The sequence below is a fragment of the Lynx rufus genome, unplaced genomic scaffold (assembly GCF_022079265.1).
Source record: "Lynx rufus isolate CCGP_SWC_20201006 ecotype Redwood Valley unplaced genomic scaffold, mLynRuf1.p SCAF_9, whole genome shotgun sequence".
Taxonomy (NCBI): Eukaryota; Metazoa; Chordata; class Mammalia; order Carnivora; family Felidae; genus Lynx; species Lynx rufus.
In genome coordinates this window covers 16,131,058-16,150,000 of record NW_025814897.1, presented here as the reverse complement: position 1 = coordinate 16,150,000, position 18,943 = coordinate 16,131,058, and the positions used below count along the sequence as shown (strand labels likewise).

The 18,943-nt window shown below is 46.8% G+C and overlaps 1 protein-coding gene across 2 annotated transcripts in view; it reads right to left on the bottom strand.

Annotated features, from left to right (window-relative positions):
• Window positions 1-11,630, bottom strand: part of KMT2A (lysine methyltransferase 2A) — an 84,721-nt gene extending 73,091 nt beyond the window's left edge. For both annotated transcript variants that reach the window (XM_047070290.1, XM_047070291.1), the window contains exon 1: window positions 11,139-11,630. In XM_047070290.1, the coding sequence (XP_046926246.1) occupies window positions 11,139-11,570 (432 nt within the window). In that variant the 5' untranslated portion in view covers window positions 11,571-11,630. The remainder of the gene's footprint in view (window positions 1-11,138) is intronic.
• Between the last annotated feature and the right edge of the window lie 7,313 nt (window positions 11,631-18,943).

Genomic DNA, 18,943 nt, shown 5'->3' with positions numbered 1-18,943 from the left:
CGCAAATATCGGTTCTGCCCAGACTCTTGTAATCTATATGAATAATCCCAATTCACAGTTTTCACTCTGACTGTACAGGAAATGCTTTCTGCAACCCAACATATCTAAAAAGGTTTCATTCTGAGTGATGCAAGCCCTCCACGCAGCCTCAAAAACCAAGGGTCAGAAGCCTTTGTAATCCTCATTCGCATGAAGCAAACTTGTATTAGACAGGAAAGGATTTACAAAGCACTCGTTACAATAGGTCCACAAGCAGTGGAAACCTTACCAAGGGCTATTCTGCAGCACATCTCTTGAAACTACAACTGAAAACGGACATAAAAGCTACAAACACTTGTTTCCTATATTGAGACCGCACCTACTGTTTTCCCCAGTTTCTCTGGATGTTAAGATTTCTCTCTTAGCTCCATTTACTGAAGTCTTATTCGCCTATAAAACCACTATAACATCATTGCATAAAGACATTTCTCTGGAGCTGACTACTGAAAGTTAATTATTGCCACAAATTGACGATTCAAGTCAAATACTCAGGGAGCCAGTAAGGCCCCAGGACCCCTGGGGGAACATTAAGAAGTCTAAAACATGATCCATGCTTTATTTATTTATTCAGATCCTCTAAGATTGGAATAAAAATACACTTATTGATTCACAGAATGAGAAGGTAGCTTGAGAGGTCATCTTATACATATATAGGCAGGACCATACTTTAAAAATTCACCTCCACAGAAGATCATAAAGCTATTCTGGTTATCTCTTTCATCGTCACTATAATGACAAACGTCATTAGTAACGAGTTCTTTACGTATCTACCCTTTGCTTCAGTTTAAACCTATTTTTCTCTTACTCTAGTATCCACTGAGTTGGAAAAGAACTGGTTACCATTCCTAATAACAGACCCTTTCGTGTCTTTTGAAGAGTTATTAAGTTGCCTCTTAACCTTTCATTCTCCCAACCTTTCCTCACAGGACTGACTTCCAATCATATAATCATCTTTTGAGTCTCCTCAGAACCGCCTCCAACGTCTCCTCATCCCCTTTAAGTTGAGGAACCTAGAAACGGAAACAACACTCAAGTGAGGGGATGGTCAGCACTGGCATTATCTATACAAAAGATGACGGCATCATGTCAGGATACCTCAACATCACTTGTAAAGCCCCACCTGGTACTTTTACAGAAATGATCTTTGATGGCTCTTCAACGTTCCTCTGCCACGCTTAAGTTAGCTTCCTATTTTGAAAAAACTACTCACAATTAGCCTGCTTATTAATAAGTCTTGTACAATGTAATAGCTTATGTCATACTGTCCTGGCAAAGTATTCCTAAAAGTTGTGTGTGTACCAAATTTTCCATTCAACAGACATTCACGGACCACCTTCTATATGGAAAGTCACCACTATAAACAATACAAAACCTAAACGGTGACTTGGAAATGGTCAAGTCTTAAGCAAATCACAGTCTAACGGGGGAAAGACAGACACAATCAAAAGTATTTACAACATAAAGCAACCTGGAGTAAATTCTTTAAGGGTGGTATTAAGTACAGTAAGAAAAGAGGAAAGGAGAAGTTGAGTTTCCACTAGTAGTGACATTTGTAAAAGCTTCTTGGAAGAGGTGGGATCTGGGGATCGGAGCTGAGCCATGAAAGAAAAATAAGCCAGAGGCAGGGCAAGATGGGAAAGACTTTAAGGCAAAAGAGAAGCGTTAGCAAAGGTATAAAGGCAAGTGCAGACAGACCACAGAGAACATCTCAAGATGGTCGAAGCATAGAAGTGAGAATGTGTGTTTCAGGAGATAATGTTTAAAACGTACAAATGTAGGCCATAAAGGACTGAGAATTTTAAATCTTATTTTATATTCAGTGAGGAGGCAAAGGGTTTTAGGAATAAAGTGACATAATCAGATGTATATTTAAGAAAACCACTGGCAACACTGCCTATAGTGAAAAGGAAGGCAGGGAGACCAGCTACGAGATTATGGTAATAATCCATGCAAAGGTAATGGAAATGTAAAGTAGGATGGTAAAAACAGAACGGCGGGGACAGATTAAAGAAACGCCGCAATGGTATCACGGACAAACCTCACGAAACTAACTGGATGGGGTACGGAGAGCAAAGAGGGGACGCCAGCAACAGAGAGAGCACGACTGAGCCTTCCGATGGACACAGGTTTAGATGTGAATTCTAGCTCTGTTGCTTCCTCGCCATAGGACTTCAGGAAACCATTTAGCTTGTCTGTGCTTCAGTTTCTCCAGCTGTAGATGATGGGGTGTACTCGGTATTTCAGCAAACCTTTTTTTTTTGTTAATTTTTTTTAATGTGTTTATTTATTTTTGAAGGAGAGAGAGAGAGAGAGAGAGAGAGAGACAGAGCATGAACGGGGGACGGGCAGAGAGAGAGGGAGACACAGAATTCCAAGCAGGCTCCAGGCTCCGCACTGTCAGCACAGAGCCCGACACGGGGCTCGAACCCACGAACCGTGAGATCGTGACCTGAGCCGGAGGCGGAGGCTCAACCGACTGAGCCGCCCAGGCGTCCCCTCAGCAAACCTTTTTTTAAGAGATAAGGAGTACTGTATGTTTCCTCCTTAAGCATACTACCCTCTGCTAGTTATTCTTAAACTTTAATCTGGTTCTGATTATTCTACTCGTGACTATTTTGTATTTCTCAAGCTAAGTTCCAAGCCCCAGTATGGTAACCTACAACTCAGCATTTATTCTATAATTAAATTATTAATCGCGTTGATCTCTGTAGACCAACACTTAATTCTCCCCACGCTGAAACTTGAGAGCAAATGTCAGCTAGTTACCAAGTATAGACGAATGGAGCTGAACCTGGGGACCCTGAAGAGCCTCAGAATCATGGCAGGGGATACCCAAGTACTTATAGTCATTCATAAAAAGGTAAAGAACACGAGTTACAGAGACAAAAAGTAGCAACTCCCACAGAGGTGCCTTGGCCTGATAACTATGCAACTCACCGAGGCACTGAATTCCTCAGTATCCTACCTGCCTATTTACTGTCTTGTTCTTTCTCCTCCCTTTTTTGCCTTATCTCTAATCATGTGCTACTTGGACACCGACGGTACCCACTGTTGCCAAGATGTGTGTGGCTGGCCTTCAATTTGGTTACACCTAGCTTGTTAATGAACTTGACGCGGGGTCCCAAATCAAGAACATTCTAAAATCAAGATTATACAGCTCTCAAATAGGTATGTATGTGCACACATATACACGTAGACATCAGAGTAATAAAACCCAGTTATCCGGTAGAAAAAAATAAGATGACAGCCCTCATGGACTTTCGTGGACTTTGAGTCCTAATAATAATTAGGGATTTCTATGTACCAGGCAAATTGCTGAGTACTTTGCATGCATAATTTCAATTAAGCCTCACAATAATTTTAAGAAGCTTGATTACTGCTAATTTACAAATGAAGACACTGAAGCATGGAGAGGTTAAGAAACTTTTCCAAGGTCATTCAGCCAATAAACCGGTGCAGCCAAGATTTGAACCCAGGCAGTCTAAATCCAGAGCCCATGGTCTTAACAGCTCTTAATTACTGTGCTATACTATCTCACACTATTACAGATTAGATAATGAGATTCTCCCCATCCTTTATAAAGGTATTTATATACGCACAAATAAAAAATCCTAGCCGGAGAGATTACAAAAGGATTTCCTCATTAACCAAGCTTAAAGAGATGTTATCCACATGGTTTTACTGCTTATAATTAAAGGCAATCATCTAGGAACAATGTTGTATGTTTGTGTTTGATCTAAAAATTAGTCAATACTCATGGATGGACAGAAGTTGAATATACACATGTGTACGTATTTGTTCCTCTAGGTGTAGATATTTATTATAGAGACATTTGTGATTAACCTCTCCCAGTTTTTCAGAGCTGAGATAGTACAAAGGAGGGCTTGGTGAAAAAACTGTACTCCAACCACACTCCTCACCAGTAATATTACTCTCCTAATTCAAGACAGAAAGCCACAGTTACTTTGATGCTGTAAAAGGAGAATGAAACAATGGTGCTTCAGCAAAGCACAGATCGGAAGGGTTGGACCTCCCTAAAACAGTCCCAATGTTTGAAAGGTTCATCGCTCATACAGCTCAAAGACATCAAACCATCTATGCCCAAACATTCCAACCAAACAAAAACAAAAATGCAAGAAAACAGATAAAATATATGAGAGAGACTCCCAACTCTAGAGCTAAATGCCAGCGGGATAGATCCAACCCACTGGTAGGACACAGAGCACTGCTGCAGTGATAATTAAAGGTAAGTTTTCTGGGGGAAATCCCTTCGGTCTATTTGTCAAATAGAAAAACAACTACTCATTTCAAAGGAAGGGGAATTTTCATACCCAGTACAGAAAACTGCCAACTAACTCTTACATTTATGTCTTTATTTCCTTAAAACTAAGGCTCATTAACTATGTCGGGTATCTAAAAAGTTTAGCCAAGTGTGGCCTCTGAGAAGTTTCGTACTAATCCTACCAGAGGACTTCTATCGTCCCAAACAACTACAAATCACACGACCAAACCTGTCTTTCAAATATCTTAGTCTTTGAAAGCAAGCGTCTGGCAGTGTAGCCTCATGGTCGGCTTCCCCTGGTGTGTAACCTGACAAGGTACAGAGCTCATTGAAATATTTAACAGTGGTGGTATGGATTTCTCTGGATAGGTCAAGAAAAGCAGCTCATCCTTTTTAAAAACATAAAGGACCATTTTATGGGATGTCATTCCCTCCGTTCAAGTGTCTGTGTATTTCCTCGGGGCTTTCTCAGAGATCTTATTGAGGGGGAAAATGAAAAGGCTAACAAAAGGACCCCTTTTCTCTCCCTATTCCCAATATAATCGGCCTCGGCCACAGGGCCAGTAGCATCCACACTGTCATAAATGCCAGCAATTAGAGAATTAGGCCATAAAACCACCCACTCAGGTATAAGAGCGCGGGCCTCCAGCTTTATTTAATGCATGCCATAAAGATCCTGTACTTCCTCCTTTCAGGCCTTCTTCACAACCAATGAAATGACAATAACAACAAAAAAAGTGGCCCTTTGTCTGCCTGCCCCATACTGATGTGATCAATGAAACCATCTGGGTCCAGGTGAAGGATTTAAGATTCCTTTTTCCTAATAAAGACTGCATTTCCTCTCACATGCCACACTGAGATCCATTAAAGGCCAGGCTGCATTTAGAGCAGTGATAGGATGATGGAAAGTGAAGTGAAATGACATTTTCCAATTATTTGACTTTACTCTGAAACTACTCTAGAAGCCTAGCCAATTCCTGAACTTCTCAAGAAATACTGGAACCTACAAGAGTATTCTTAATTAACTCAATAATTTCTAGAACCTCCTGAAGTCTTTGCTAATGAAAAAAGTTCGTTCAAACCTGAAAGTTAATGTGCATTCAGTCTGCGTTTTACAATCTGATACAGTTGAGGAGCGGATCAATAACTTCATATGATTTTCTTCACAACCTACCGGTCCACACAAATCCCGAGTGTGTGTGATTTACTCCACGATAAAGTTGTATTTATCAAGCTTTAGACCAAACTAGGTAAGACCCACACAAATACTTTTTCTAACAGTGAGCTCTTCAGGCTTCCTCTTTCCGCTAGGGCCCATGGGGTTAAAAATAGGATTTAGAAAGTACAGGTATGTTATGTCAGACTCATTAGTAATGTAACCTTTCTTAATCCCTGGAAATAACATGTGCAAACAAAAGAAGTTCCCATCCCAGCAATCCTAGAATAAATTCCTCCCAAAGTAGTGACAGTCACATAGCTTCCCCCTTTCTCAAAGGTCTGTGCCACTGGGCTCTCCACCTTGGCAGAGGAAAAATGGAAAGACAAGATATTCACAAAAGGCCCTACCAAAGGCCTTCAAGTTAAGTGCTAGAAGGAAACTGAAGTTCTGTGCCAACACTAGTGGAATGTGGGCAGGCACAAAGAGATCTTAATTAGGAGACCTACAATTAAAACAGTGAGTCTCCAAAAGAGAGAGAAGAGAGTCTGTTCTGCCTCCGAGCAAGCAAGGCACCGTTGCCCCCCTCCCCCGCCCCCAGCTACGGGGCAAGGGAGGCAACTCGGAGTCTGCCCAGAGCCTCCACGGATGCCCCACGGAGGGACAGCTCCAAGGTGAGCAAAGAGATGGAAAGTGAGTCAAGATGGGAGTAGTTTCTCTTCTCCACTTCCAGTCAGGAGGCAAATCACTATTTTGTGAATGATGATTCACAAAAGGGGAAGAACTGTGCCTTCAGAATATTAAATGGAAGGAAAAGACTGGGGACATGTCATATGCTTTTCAGTGAGAATGAAGAAAAGTTCTCAAGACTGCCTTTCTGATGCTCAGTATAAACCAAAGTCCTACATTTCACAGCTTAGTAACAGCTACTCCGGGCAACGTAGGTACTGTCACTCTGGATTCATATATTCGTTAGCGCACAGAAGTTTTCTTCTCATTTAAAAGCTGTCCCACCTAAAGGAATACACCGCCTGGACTGAAATACTTCCCTTTTGCAGTCCGGAATCCACGACACTGAAAACCTGAAACAAAAGTCAGCCAAACAAGAGGGCCTCTAAACACAAGACAACGACTTGTATTTAAAATCTGATCTTCAACTTTCTATAAATGAAATTGGTCAATTTCAGCAAAGAGCTTCTCCCATACAGGTAAGTCCTTCTATCTTCATACAATGAAAACTTTCCCACTAAGCTGGAATTTCTCTTCCCAATGATAACACCGGTTAACTGGGCAAACGGACTAACATTAAAAATTACCAAGTAGGCTCACCGACTCTTGACTCTTTAAATAAACTCAGAATACAAAGTTCTGACCCGGCCCCCCAAAAATAATAGAATAGAAACGAATGAGAATACTGGAGCAGAAAAGATTCATGAGCTAATATTTAGCCCGACCTTTTCATTTTACGGATCAGATATGTAAGGTTATAAGTGAACTGCCCAAGGTCCCATCACTGGTCAATGAGAGATGACCAGTGTCATCTGCTCCGCTTGTGTTCTCTGCTTCACTTTCTTTCTGTCAAGCTCAGGATTAGCTGTGAAGGTGATGAAGGAACAACTCCCCCTCTTGGTACACATGCCCAGTGAACATCCAAAACAAAAAACAAAATCACTCTCCAACTACCCTTGGCCTACAGGAACATCATCTTTTCTAGGCCCAACCCAAGAGCGTGCCTTGGTCCACCTCAACTAAACTGCCATTTCGAATGAAAACAAGTATCAACCAATGCTGTCATTCAATTTCAACTTAGATCTACTTAAAATGTGCCATGTTACGATCGCAAGGGAAATTCTGCCTTTAACATTTTATGAGGTGGTTAAGGAAGAAGGTAAGTGGACTATGAAAGTAATAACCAAAGACTAGCTGCTGATACATAAACCATTTCTGGGGTTTCTATTAAAAACAGCTCAAATTCGAGTCGACAGAGAAGATGCTGTGCCATGTTTATTGAGATGGCACCGTATGGTGGCATTAACAGTACCTGAGACAATCCTCAGAAAAGTGGGACAGTGTGGAGGGGAAAGGGAGACGAAGAAGCAGACCTCTGTGATTTCTTACTGTGCTCAGTTAAATCAAAGTTAAATTCGGCTTCCTGATTGTCAGACAAAAAGCTGAAACAGAGGAGACCAGCAACACCTAAATATTTGCTTAAAATAATCCCGTTCTGACAGAAGTTGGTCATGAACAACTGTTACACGTAGTTGTTACCCAGAGATATTCAGTACAAGGGAAGTTATGGACCTGTGGCAGTGAAGGACAAGTCTCCATGGCGAAAGGAGTTTAAACAGGGAAGTGATCTGGAAGTTCTATCACCTTTCAACCACCTGAACTTACTAGCTGTGTAAGTATCAGCTTACATTTTGTTATAGACAAGTTATTGTCATCATTCACTTAAAGCAAACCAGAATTTCAAGAGGCTAGACTCATTTTAGGTCACCAAACCATTTCTTCATGAATCCAGACAAGACTTGATACAGATCTGTGAGTGAATTCCGAGAAACAATCTTTAGAATTCTATGTCAGCCCAGGGGAACCCTGAACTTCCCCTCTGGAATCTTATCATTGATTTGTGAGACTCTGTAACAAAACGCTTGGTTTCTACACTGAAAACTACCAGGTCAAAGGACCCAATCACTACGGTTTAGTACTGAACCATACTATGGGTTAGTACTAATCAACACGTACCATCAACCCATATACATCTTAGATTGCCTCTAACTGCCACATAAAAAGCTTACCAATGGAACAACAGCTCATTCAAACCCAATTCAGAAAAAATACTGACATTTAATATAAGGAGTCAACCACTCTTCTCATTGTCAAGTAGCAACAACTGTTCAGGCAAAAGTTTTAAAGAAAAAAAAAAAAGTACTAATATGATCTTATTTGAAGTAACTGCAATTCCTTAACAGGCTTTACACTACGTACTACTGCTAAGCAAAATAATGCCAGTGGATAAGGAAGTGTTAGCACCTGATTAAAACTTTAAAAGTGATTTGTCAAAGACCAACAGATAAAATATTCTGGTGCCCAGACATTAGGTCCCTGAATCCAGGTGGTTCTCTTTCTAACCAGTCTCTTGAAAAGCTACGATTGGAAGCTGTCAGCATAAAACTTTGCTTTTGAATAGGTGATAACATTTGGAATGTGAACACTTGGTCCCTCAATACAAAATACATAAGCATGCTACACAAGGAGAAAATACGTCTCAAGATCCCTTTAAAATAGACTAACTTCTCCTAATAGAGACTTTCTTATCATACTCAAATATACATGGGGCTAAAATTCTACATATAACCAGGCAAGTCTCAATTTTGAAAATAAGCAGGTAAATGAAATGTCAGTAAGTCTTTTTTTTTTTTTTTTTTTTTTTTTTTTTGCTGCTGTATCTTTTAAAAAAGCAAAATCAACTCACATTTAAGCACCAACTCCATGCAAGTAACCTGAACGGTTCAGTCTTTTTGTCATGTATGAGGCCTTTGGTTCTCCAACTACATGGGATCTGTGTTGTTAGCTTAAAAAATACAGAATTGGCCTTTCAAAAAAAAATAATAATCTACAGCAACCAATAAATAGTCTCAAACAACCCTGCTGACTGCAGCTGCCTTCTGAAGGCTGGGAAAAGGAGGTGGAGACAGAGCGGAGAGAGGCAGGGAAAAGGGACGCTGCGGCTAGCTACATAGCAAGGAACACGCCCCCATCATGTCCTCCTTGCTCTGTCAGAAGGCGGGCTGTTGTCAGTCTCCTGATCAGGCTGCCTTAGAAACGATTTTTAAAAGGAGGCAGGAAGACTAACAACTAAAAAATGCCAGCTCCTTGAAAGGAGGGGCCAGGGTCTCTGGGATCTTCTCCCTCCCCTTCTTCCCAGGATCTTTCCGTATATCTAAAGGGGTGCAGGGCACAATAGGGGACAAGGGGTTTGCCCGGGACCAACGGCAGAGCACGCAGGAAACGGCTGGTTGTTATCTTTCCCTTTCTGTTTCAATCAAGAGCACTCCAGAGCAGCAACCCCCTACCCCCCCCTTCGCTTCAGCCCCTAGCAGCTGCTCTTCCTCCTCCTAGCATCCCCCATCTCATCCCCCCTCCCCTACAATTCAAACTCCCCCTTCTGCATCCAATGGAAAACAAATACGCAACGCCACTGGCTGAACCTGAACTCAACTTCCCTTCCCAGGGCAACTTTCCTTTTTGCTGAAGGGGGCTGAGTAACGCTGATCAAGGCATCCCCATTCCTGCCCCAGTACTAACGGGGAAGGGGCAAAACTCTTGAGCCTTCATCCACCTTGGGCCCCCCTATAAGAATCAGAGAGATAACCCTAACTCCTCCTTCTAAGGAATAACTTTGCTTCATGGCCCCCCTCTTTCCCCCAACCAAAAGCAACCACCACCAGAAGCATAATAAAGTAAAACTGTCCCTTATCTACTCTCCTCACCCCAACCCTGCTTCCCCCACCCCTTCCAAGCCCCAGGATTGGCCTAGGAAAAGGTGGATCAATAGTGAAATGACGGAGAAAAGGAGAAGGGCGGGAGGGAGCTGGGGCTGGAGACTGCGTGCTCTCAGGCGCAGTGGGTGGGGTAGGAGAGCAGCTGCTTCCCCTGGGAGGATGCTGCCCAAGTCCCCCCACAAACACCTCCCCTCACAGGGGCCCCCTTCCCCAGAGCTGGAGGGAAAGCCTGCCTCCTCTCCAGGGGGAACGGTGGAAAGCGGCTCCTCTCTGAGCCTAGGGGACAGTGGACTGTTTTCCTCTCAAAGATGCCACCAATCCTTCATTCTAAAGGAGGGAAAGGGTGGAGTGAAGGTAGAGTAATTCCCTGCTACCAATAGGCTAGAAACTGTAGCTCTGTAAGATGGGGGAAACAGACTGCTGGTCGAGGAGATCACCGTTATCTTCAGCGGGAAAGGAGGTGAAGGGAGGCAAGGTGAAGAGGAAAGTAGATTCTTCCTGGCGGGGTAGGGAAGGAGGAGGGAGGATCTCTCTGCACGGGGTGGGGGGTGGAGGGTGGAGGTGAAGGAAGGGGGAGTGGCTGGTAGTGCAGGGACCTGGCCCGGGGATGGGGCGAGGGTTCATCAGGTTTTCGGAAGCAAGGTGCTGGAAGAGACATCGGTCCCCAAGGGGTAGGAGAAGAACGTGGCCCTGGATGAGGCCATCACCCGAGAGATGCCCAAGAGGAAAACTGCCCCAAGAGTAAAACATCTGCCCAGAGAGGGAGGCGGGGATGTGGCGGGATCAGGTCTCTAGGAGGGAGGGAGGGAGGAATCTTGCTCGGATGAGGTAATCTGTGAAAGGGAGGAGGGGTTCAGTCCCGGGATGGGAAACCCCGGCGAGGGGTCTGTGCCAAGGGATTTGGGGAAGGGTCAGGGGAAGGAGGCGGGGGGCAAACGCCCTTAGCCAGATGGGTCCAAACCCCGGGGTTGGGGGCGCCTAGGGGTCTGCACCCATGTATGGGGGGGGGGGTCCCAAGATGGGAGGGCCGTTTGCCCCGGGTCAGGGACCCCAGGAGGGTCCCGGAATTGGGATGCTCCACAATCCCGGATGGGGGAGGGGAGGGGGCTCCGCAGAGGGTCGAGACCCCGGGCCTGGGGGTTCCTCGCCCCCTTACCTCTCCGCTGCCGCCTCCCCCGCCGCTCTCCCCAAACACGGCCCGGAACCGGCGCAGGTTGGTGCCGATGGCGGCCGAGACCTGCAGCGCCGCGTCGAAGCCCGGGCCCACCCGGAGCAGGGCCGGCCCAGAGGAGGCTGAGGACGATGACGAAGACGAAGACGAGGCGGACGACGAAGAGGCTGCTGAGGCGGCGGCCGCTCCCCCTGGAACCCCAGCCCCGCTGCTTCCCGCCGCCGCCGCCGCGGCCGCCACAGCCGGGGGGGAGGGGGGCGCCCCGGGGCCGCCGCCGCCGACCGGGGGCCCGGGGGGAAGCAGCAGGGCCGGGACGCGTTGCCGCGGGGCGCCCCCCAGGCCCCGGCGCCCCCCGCCGCCGCCGCCCCCGGTGGTCCCGGGTCGGGCGGGGAAGCGCCACCGACAGCTGTGCGCCATGTTCGCCCCGTGAAGTGAAGCAGCGAGAGGGAGAGGCGACAACACAGGGGGGCGGGGAGGCGGAGGGGGGGGCCGAGGGCCCCGGAACCTGCCTGAGCCGCTCGGCGCCGCCCGGCGGCCTGCACCCAGCCGGCCGCTATGCAGAGCGCCGGGCCGCGCCCGCCCGCCCCGCAATCTGTATAGCGGGCTCGGGCCTACGCTCCAGACGCCGGGCCGCGGCTACGCCAGGCCGAGGCCCGGGCCGCCGCCGCCCGCCCGCCCGTCCGCCCCGCAACCTGGATAAGTGCATGCCCCGCCCTCCGGGAGCGGCATTGCTGGGGAAAAGGAGGGGGGAAGGAAGCCCAGGAGCCCGACGCGGAGCGCGGGTTCCGGGGAGAGGGGGAGGGGGCGAGGACTACAGGGAGGATGGAGGCGGAGGGAGCCCGGCCGCCTGCAGCCTCGAGAGCCGAGAGGCCGCTTACACACGTTCCCGGGATGCGCTGGGAATCGAACCGCCCGGGAGAGCAGCTTCCAGTATAGCGCGGCTGCCGGGTCGGGGACGAGCGAGCCTCCTTCTCTGCCTCGAGGCACGGAGACAAGATGGGTTAGCCCTCATTTAACGCTTCTAGAATAAAAGAGCCCTTATTGTACCATATGCAAAACGGAAGCGTTGCCCAGTTTACTATATGCAGAATAGAAAGGCCCTCAATGAACGCGCTTTAAAAATTAAAAAAAAAAAAAAAGAGAGAGAGAGAGGGCCCCTCCCATTTTCATGCTGGAGCTCTCTCCAAAATGCACACATCAAGGGGCAGGTCTCCCGCCACCTCCTCGCACTCGGGGCTTTGGAACCTCTCTCTCTCTCGTGCCCTTCTGCAGAGAGTTGGGTCGTGTTTCTCCAGCCCGGGCATTGGGGCCACGGCGTGCTCCGCTAACGAGGCGGTGTTACAACGAAGCTGAAGCTGGATGGCTAACGGGGCCTGGAGGGAAGAGGCGGGCAAAAGCGCCCCCGCCCCTTCTTCCTCAGTTCTCTGCCTGCCGCTGCATGCAAAGCAGACCCTAATGTATGCATGCAGAGGGAGGGGGGCTCGCGAGCACGTTTCTGATTAAGAGAGGGGGAGGAGAAGAGCGTTGGGCATTATGATACCCTGGGTGGAAGGGGCCCGCCGGCGGCGAGCTCATTGCGCGGGGTTAGTAGGCTGAGGGGGGAGGGGGAAGGAAGGAGGGCGAGGGCGGGGGATGAATATCCACCCGGTTTACTTTATTGCGGGAAAGAGGGGAGGGCGCCTCAAGCTGGGCGTTAGAAGCCTCCAAGGCTGGGAAAGCGGAGAGGGGAGGGAGGGGTTTGTGCCGGGAGAACTTGTGTTGGCCGAGGCTGGGGGATCGATACACACAGCCTGCAGGCCCCGGGGTAGCCTCCATCCCCCCAGCCGAGGTGGAGTTCGCTGGAAGGTCACGCAGCCTTCCTGGACTCCCGCACGGGTACAGCGCACACTGCTTGTAATATTACAGCCTGGGGCGGCGAATTTGGGAAGGAGGGGGAGGGTCGTGGTGAGCAGGTTGCAATCAGCTCTGGCCCTCTGGAGGGTGCACTGCACGCCTCCAGAGAAGGTCCACGGCCTCCTGGTGCTGAAAACCTACGTCCCTCCGCCGGCGAAACGTTAGTGCTGAGCGAACGACCGGGTGGGGGCTAGAGGGGAGCAGAGAAAGGGAGGAGACACGGGCAGGCTCCAACTCCCCCAACTCGTCCGGGATCGATCGTCGTTCCAACCGCGCAGGATGGAGCCCAGATGGTTTGCAAAGCGCACACTCACAGGGCACACACAGAACCAGATTCCGTTGTTACATCGCCTGGTTTACTGGGTGCAAAAAGGGTGGGAGTAGCGGGAGAGTCTCTTAAACGGCAGCCCCAGGACTCTGCTAAGGATATTAGACACCCCATTGTGGACGGTTTCTCCATTGCAATATATTTGGCGGTAGGAGCTGGGGGTTTTGCTTCAGTGTAGCTGCTCTGATCAGTTACAGATTGGCGACCACGTGGATTCCCTCATGCATCCTGATTTGTTCACTCTCTCACTCTTTCTCGCTTATTTTTCTTTTGTATTTGCCGCCCCCCTTCTTTAATATGCATAACGGTCTGCAGAGGTAATAGGCAGGGGACTGAGTGACAGGCTTTACATAACTATGTCAACAGGATTTCTTCCCGTCCTCCACCCCTGAGAAAACATAAACGGCCGGGTTCTGAGAAACCTCACTTCGAGCACACTTCATCTGGCACAGGTGGGAGGTCGGTAGGTTGGGTGGGGGCAGCAGGAAGGAAGAATGCCAGTGAAGATTGTCAGAAGTCCTCTAGACTCAAGCATCTAGGTAGAAAAACTCCTTGAGAAATCTAGTTTGTCTCTTTGCCTCCAGACTAGTCCAAAAGGAGCCAGAGCAAAGCAGAATGTGGTTTATTGTTGGGGCTTTTAAGGCAGAAATAATAATAACTTACATTTGTTGGGTGCTTTCTTTGACCTGGGTGCATTCGCATCTCACCAACCCTCTGAGATAAGTCTGATTTTACAAGTGGGGAAACTGAGGCCTAGGATAATGTCCAAGGTCGCACAGCTAGTAAGCAGCAGCACTCAAAGTCATGGGGGTCTGACGCCTATATCCGCCAATCATACTGCTGATCCCCAAAAGACATACTATGCCACCTCACACCCATTAGGATGGCTACTATAAAAAAACAAATAGGGGCACCTGGGTGGCGCAGTCGGTTAAGCGTCCGACTTCAGCTCAGGTCACGATCTCGCGGTCCGGGAGTTCGAGCCCCGCGTCGGGCTCTGGGCTGATGGCTCAGAGCCTGGAGCCTGTTTCCGATTCTGTGTCTCCCTCTCTCTCTGCCCCTCCCCCGTTCATGCTCTGTCTCTCTCTGTCCCAAAAATAAATAAATGTTGAAAAAAAAATTAAAAAAAACCAAAAAACAAAAAAACAAATAGGGGCACCTGGGTGGCTCAATCAGTCGAGCTTGGGACTCTTGATTTTAGCTCAGGTCATCATCTCATGCTGGTGAGATCAAGCCCCACTTCAGGCTTTACTCACACGCGTTCTCTCTCTAAAAAACAAAAACAAAAAACTCAGAAGACAATAAGTGCTGGTGAGGATGCAGAGAAATTGGAACCCTTGTTGGTGGGAATGTAAAATGGTACAGCTGCTGTGGAAAACAGTCACAGAAATCATGGGGGTTCCTCAAAAAATTAAAAATAGAATTACCGTGTGATCCATCCATTCCACTTATGGGTATATACCCAAAAGGATTGAAAGCAGGGTCTCAAAGAGAGATTTGTGCACCCATGTTCATTGCAACATTATTCATAATAGCTAAAACATGGAAGCAACTCACGTTGTCTGATGAATGGATTCAACGTGTGGTACATTCATATGCTGGAATATTATTCAGCCTTAAAAAGGAAGGAAAACCTGTGCTATGCTACAATATGGATGAATCATGGGGACGTCGTACTAAGTGAAATAAGCCAGCCACAAAAAGACAAAAGACAAGTACTGTATGATTCCACTTATGTGAGGTACGTAGAGTATTCAAAATCATAGAGACAGAAAGTATGGTGGTTGCCAGGGGTAGGGTGGGGACGAATGGTGATTTTCTGTTTAATAGGTATAAAGTCTCAGATTTACAATATGAAAAGAATTATGGGGTTGGATGATGGTAATGGCTGTACAACTACGAATGTACTAAAAAGACATGTGCTTTATTTGTTAATTTTAATTCAGTGGTTTTAAATGTTTATTTTTGAGACAGAGAAAGAGAGGGACAGAGCGTGAGCAGGGGAGGGGCAGACAGAGAGGGAGACAGAGAATCCAAAGCAGGTTCCAGGCTCTGAGCTGTCTGGCACAGAGCCGGATACAGGGCTTGAGCTCACGAATCGTAAGATCATGACCTGAGCCAAAGTCAGTCGCTTAACCAACTGAGCCACCCAGGCGCCCCCAGTTTCTTTTTCTTGAATACCTAATATATTCATATGGTTAAATGTTTACAGGAATTAAAGTCTTTCCTCCACTGTTGTTCTGAACTCCCCTCCTGCAGTCATAGCTTACCTCTTCTTAGGGGCAGCTAACGTTATCAGTGTCTCATATAATTCTTCCAGGGATAGTTTGTGCCTATACAAGCAAGCGCGTATAGAAGTTTTCTCATAAACGAAAGAATACCACCCCCGCTTCCTGGATCTTGCCTGGAAATCTATATCTTGGAAATAATTCCTATTAGTAGATGGCATTTCCTCATTCTCAGGGCTGCATGGAATAGATATAGCATCATTTACTTCACCAGTTCTCCGTCAGTGGGGACTTAAATTGTTTCTAAACTTTTGCTCTTTCAAACAATTTTACAGTGCCTTGTTTTGACTATTTGTAATTTTGCCAGTGTGCAAAAATATATCTGTAGTACAAATTTCTAGAAGTGGGATTACTGAGTCAAAAGGTACGTATATTTGGAAATTTGAGAGATGTTGTCCCCAGTAAAGATTGTACTAATTCATACCCCCACCAGCAATGTTTAAGAGAGCATCTTTCCCACCCATCCTTCCAGAAAGGATTTTTGACTTCTTGATCTTTGACAACCTACTGGAAATGCACATATTTCACTTTTTTTTTTTTTTTCCAAACAACAAAAGGAAACATTTAAGACAAGAACCCCAAATCGTGCCCCTTTCTGCAAGCTCATGTTCTGGTTTGAATGGACCTCTAGATGTTTACTCCCTTTTCTCCTCCCTGGAAAGACTTTTCATAGCAAACCAGTATGCCACAAATCTGGGCTTGAACTGTAGGTCCAATAAAACTGTAGCCATGTGATCTTGAAGCAGGCAACCAGGCTCATTACGCCTGTTTCCTAATTTGCAAAAATAAGGATATTAATAGCAACTTCATAAGAGTATTATGAAGGTTGAATGACATAATGTAAATAAAGTGTCTTCTCTCTCAGGTAGACACATTTCCCCTCAGGGATTTCTTTTTTTTTTAATTTTTTTTTTCAACGTTTATTTATTTTGGGGACAGAGAGAGACAGAGCATGAACGGGGGAGGGGCAGAGAGAGAGGGAGACACAGAATCGGAAACAGGCTCCAGGCTCTGAGCCATCAGCCCAGAGCCTGACGCGGGGCTCGAACTCACGGACCGCGAGATTGTGACCTGGCTGAAGTCGGACGCTTAACCGACTGCGCCACCCAGGCGCCCCACCCCTCAGGGATTTCTTTAGGCATTAGTGAAGACACCCTCTCTCAAATCAGCAATTTCCTTTCTCCAAATAGGCCCCCACTGGAAAACATTGCAGTAGTGGTCCCAAAAGTCATCGAACTAAGAAAGAACGGTGGCTGATGGGGCTCCTGGGTGGCTCAGTCGGTTAAGCGTCTGACTTTGGCTCAGGTCATGATCTCCCTGTTCTGGAGTTCGAGCCCCACATCAGGCTCTCTGCTGACAGCTCAGAGCTTGGAGCCTGCTTTGAATTCTATGTCTCCCTCTCTCTCTGCCCCTTCCCCAATCATGCTCTGTCTCTTTCTCTCTCAAAAATAAATAAACATTTGAAGAACAAAAAAAAAGAACGGTGGCTGAGTCGTTTCAACTTGCCCATTGGAAGACTTGATCATCACTGAACAGAAGACAGTTCAGAATCTTTAGATGCTACTGTCTTGTGGGGAAGAAAGGGTCAAGTCCATTACCCTTTGCACAGGCATCCTTCCTAAAGGAAGAAATGGTTACATTTTGCTACTGCCCTGAATCCATGAGTTCCCATTTCTGAGCTCCAAAAGAATTAGGTATAGCTACGTCTATGACTAAAAGGACTTTAAATACTGACCCCAGTGTGGACAGCTGGCTTTAGGTAACGGATTAGTTATAGTCCCTGCCAAAGGTAAGGACTAGATGATTTGGGAGCCAGGAACTCTTTGAGAACAGGAATCGTGTTTTACTTATCTTTTATTTTATTTTAGTATTTTTGAGAGAGCGTGAGCGGGGTTGGGGCAGAGAGAGAGGGGCTCTGCACTGACAGCAGTGAGTCAAAGATGGGGCTTGAACTTACAAACCTTGAGATTGTGATCTGAGCCGAAGTTAGATGCTCAACCGACTGAGTCACCCAGGTGCCCCAGGTGTATTACCTATCTTTGCATCCTCTGTGCTAAGCAGTGTCTGTACCAGTCCAATTAAAGTTTGCAGAATAAGTGACCCTTCCCCGCTGAACTCTCAGTCGTTAGGATTCATGCCCAAAGACTCTTGTTTTATCAGAGGAATTCAGCAGTTGCATATACTTATTTGTTTTAAAAACACATTTTATTTAAGGGGTGCCTGGGCGGCTCGGTTGGTTAAGTACCCGACTTCGGCTCAGGTCACGATCTCCCCGTTCCCAAACTCGAGCCCCGCATCGGGCTCTGTGCTGACAGCTCGGAGACTGGAGCCTGCTTCGGATTCTGTGTCTCCCTCTCTCTCTGCCCCTCCCCTTGCTCATACTCTGTCTCTTTCTGTCTCTCTCTCTCTCAGAAATAAATAAACATAAAACAATAATAATAAAATAAAATAAAAGCCTGACTCTTGGCTTCGGCTCAGGTCATGGTGTCACAGTAGTGGGATCGAGCCCCGTCACCGGCTCCAGGCTGCGTGTGGAGCCTGCTTGAGATTCTCTCTCTCCTTCTCCCTTTGCCCCTTCCCCGTTCATTCTCTCTCTCTTGAAATAAGTAAACATTTTTTAAGCTTATTTATTTATTTTGAGAGAGAGAGAGAGAGAGAGAGAGAGAGAGAGTGCAGGGGTGGGGCAGAGAGAGGGAGAGAGAGAGAATCCCAAGCCAGCTCTGCACACTGACAGCACTTGAACTCGTGAACCGTGAGATCATGACCTGAGCTGAAGTCAAGAGTCAGATGCTTCACCGACTGAGCCACCCGGGGCCCCTTCCTAGTTACCTCTAAATTGTACTCTTACAGTAGTCTTCTCATTGGTATCCTTACTTTCAACTTTCTGTCCTTTAATTGACTCAAAAAGCCTTTACTGAACATCTGTTTTGTACCAGGTATTATATTAGATCTGGAGATATGAAGATGCTACGTGACAAAACTTGCACAGAAACATGGAAAGGAAAGAGGCCGTTGAGAAACAAAGAATACTTCAGTGTTGCTTGAACATAAGGTACACGTGGAAGGGGCGCCTGGGTGGCTCAGTCTGTTGAGTCTGACTTCGGCTCAGGTCATGATCTCGCTGCTTGTGGGTTCGCGCCCCGTGTCGGGCTCTGTGCGGACAGCTCGGAGCCTGGAGCCTGCTTCGGATTCTGTGTCTCCCTCTCTGCTCCTCCCCTTCTCGCACTCTCTCTCTCTCAAAAAAATTTTTTTAAAGGTACATGTGGAAAAGCGTCAAAAGA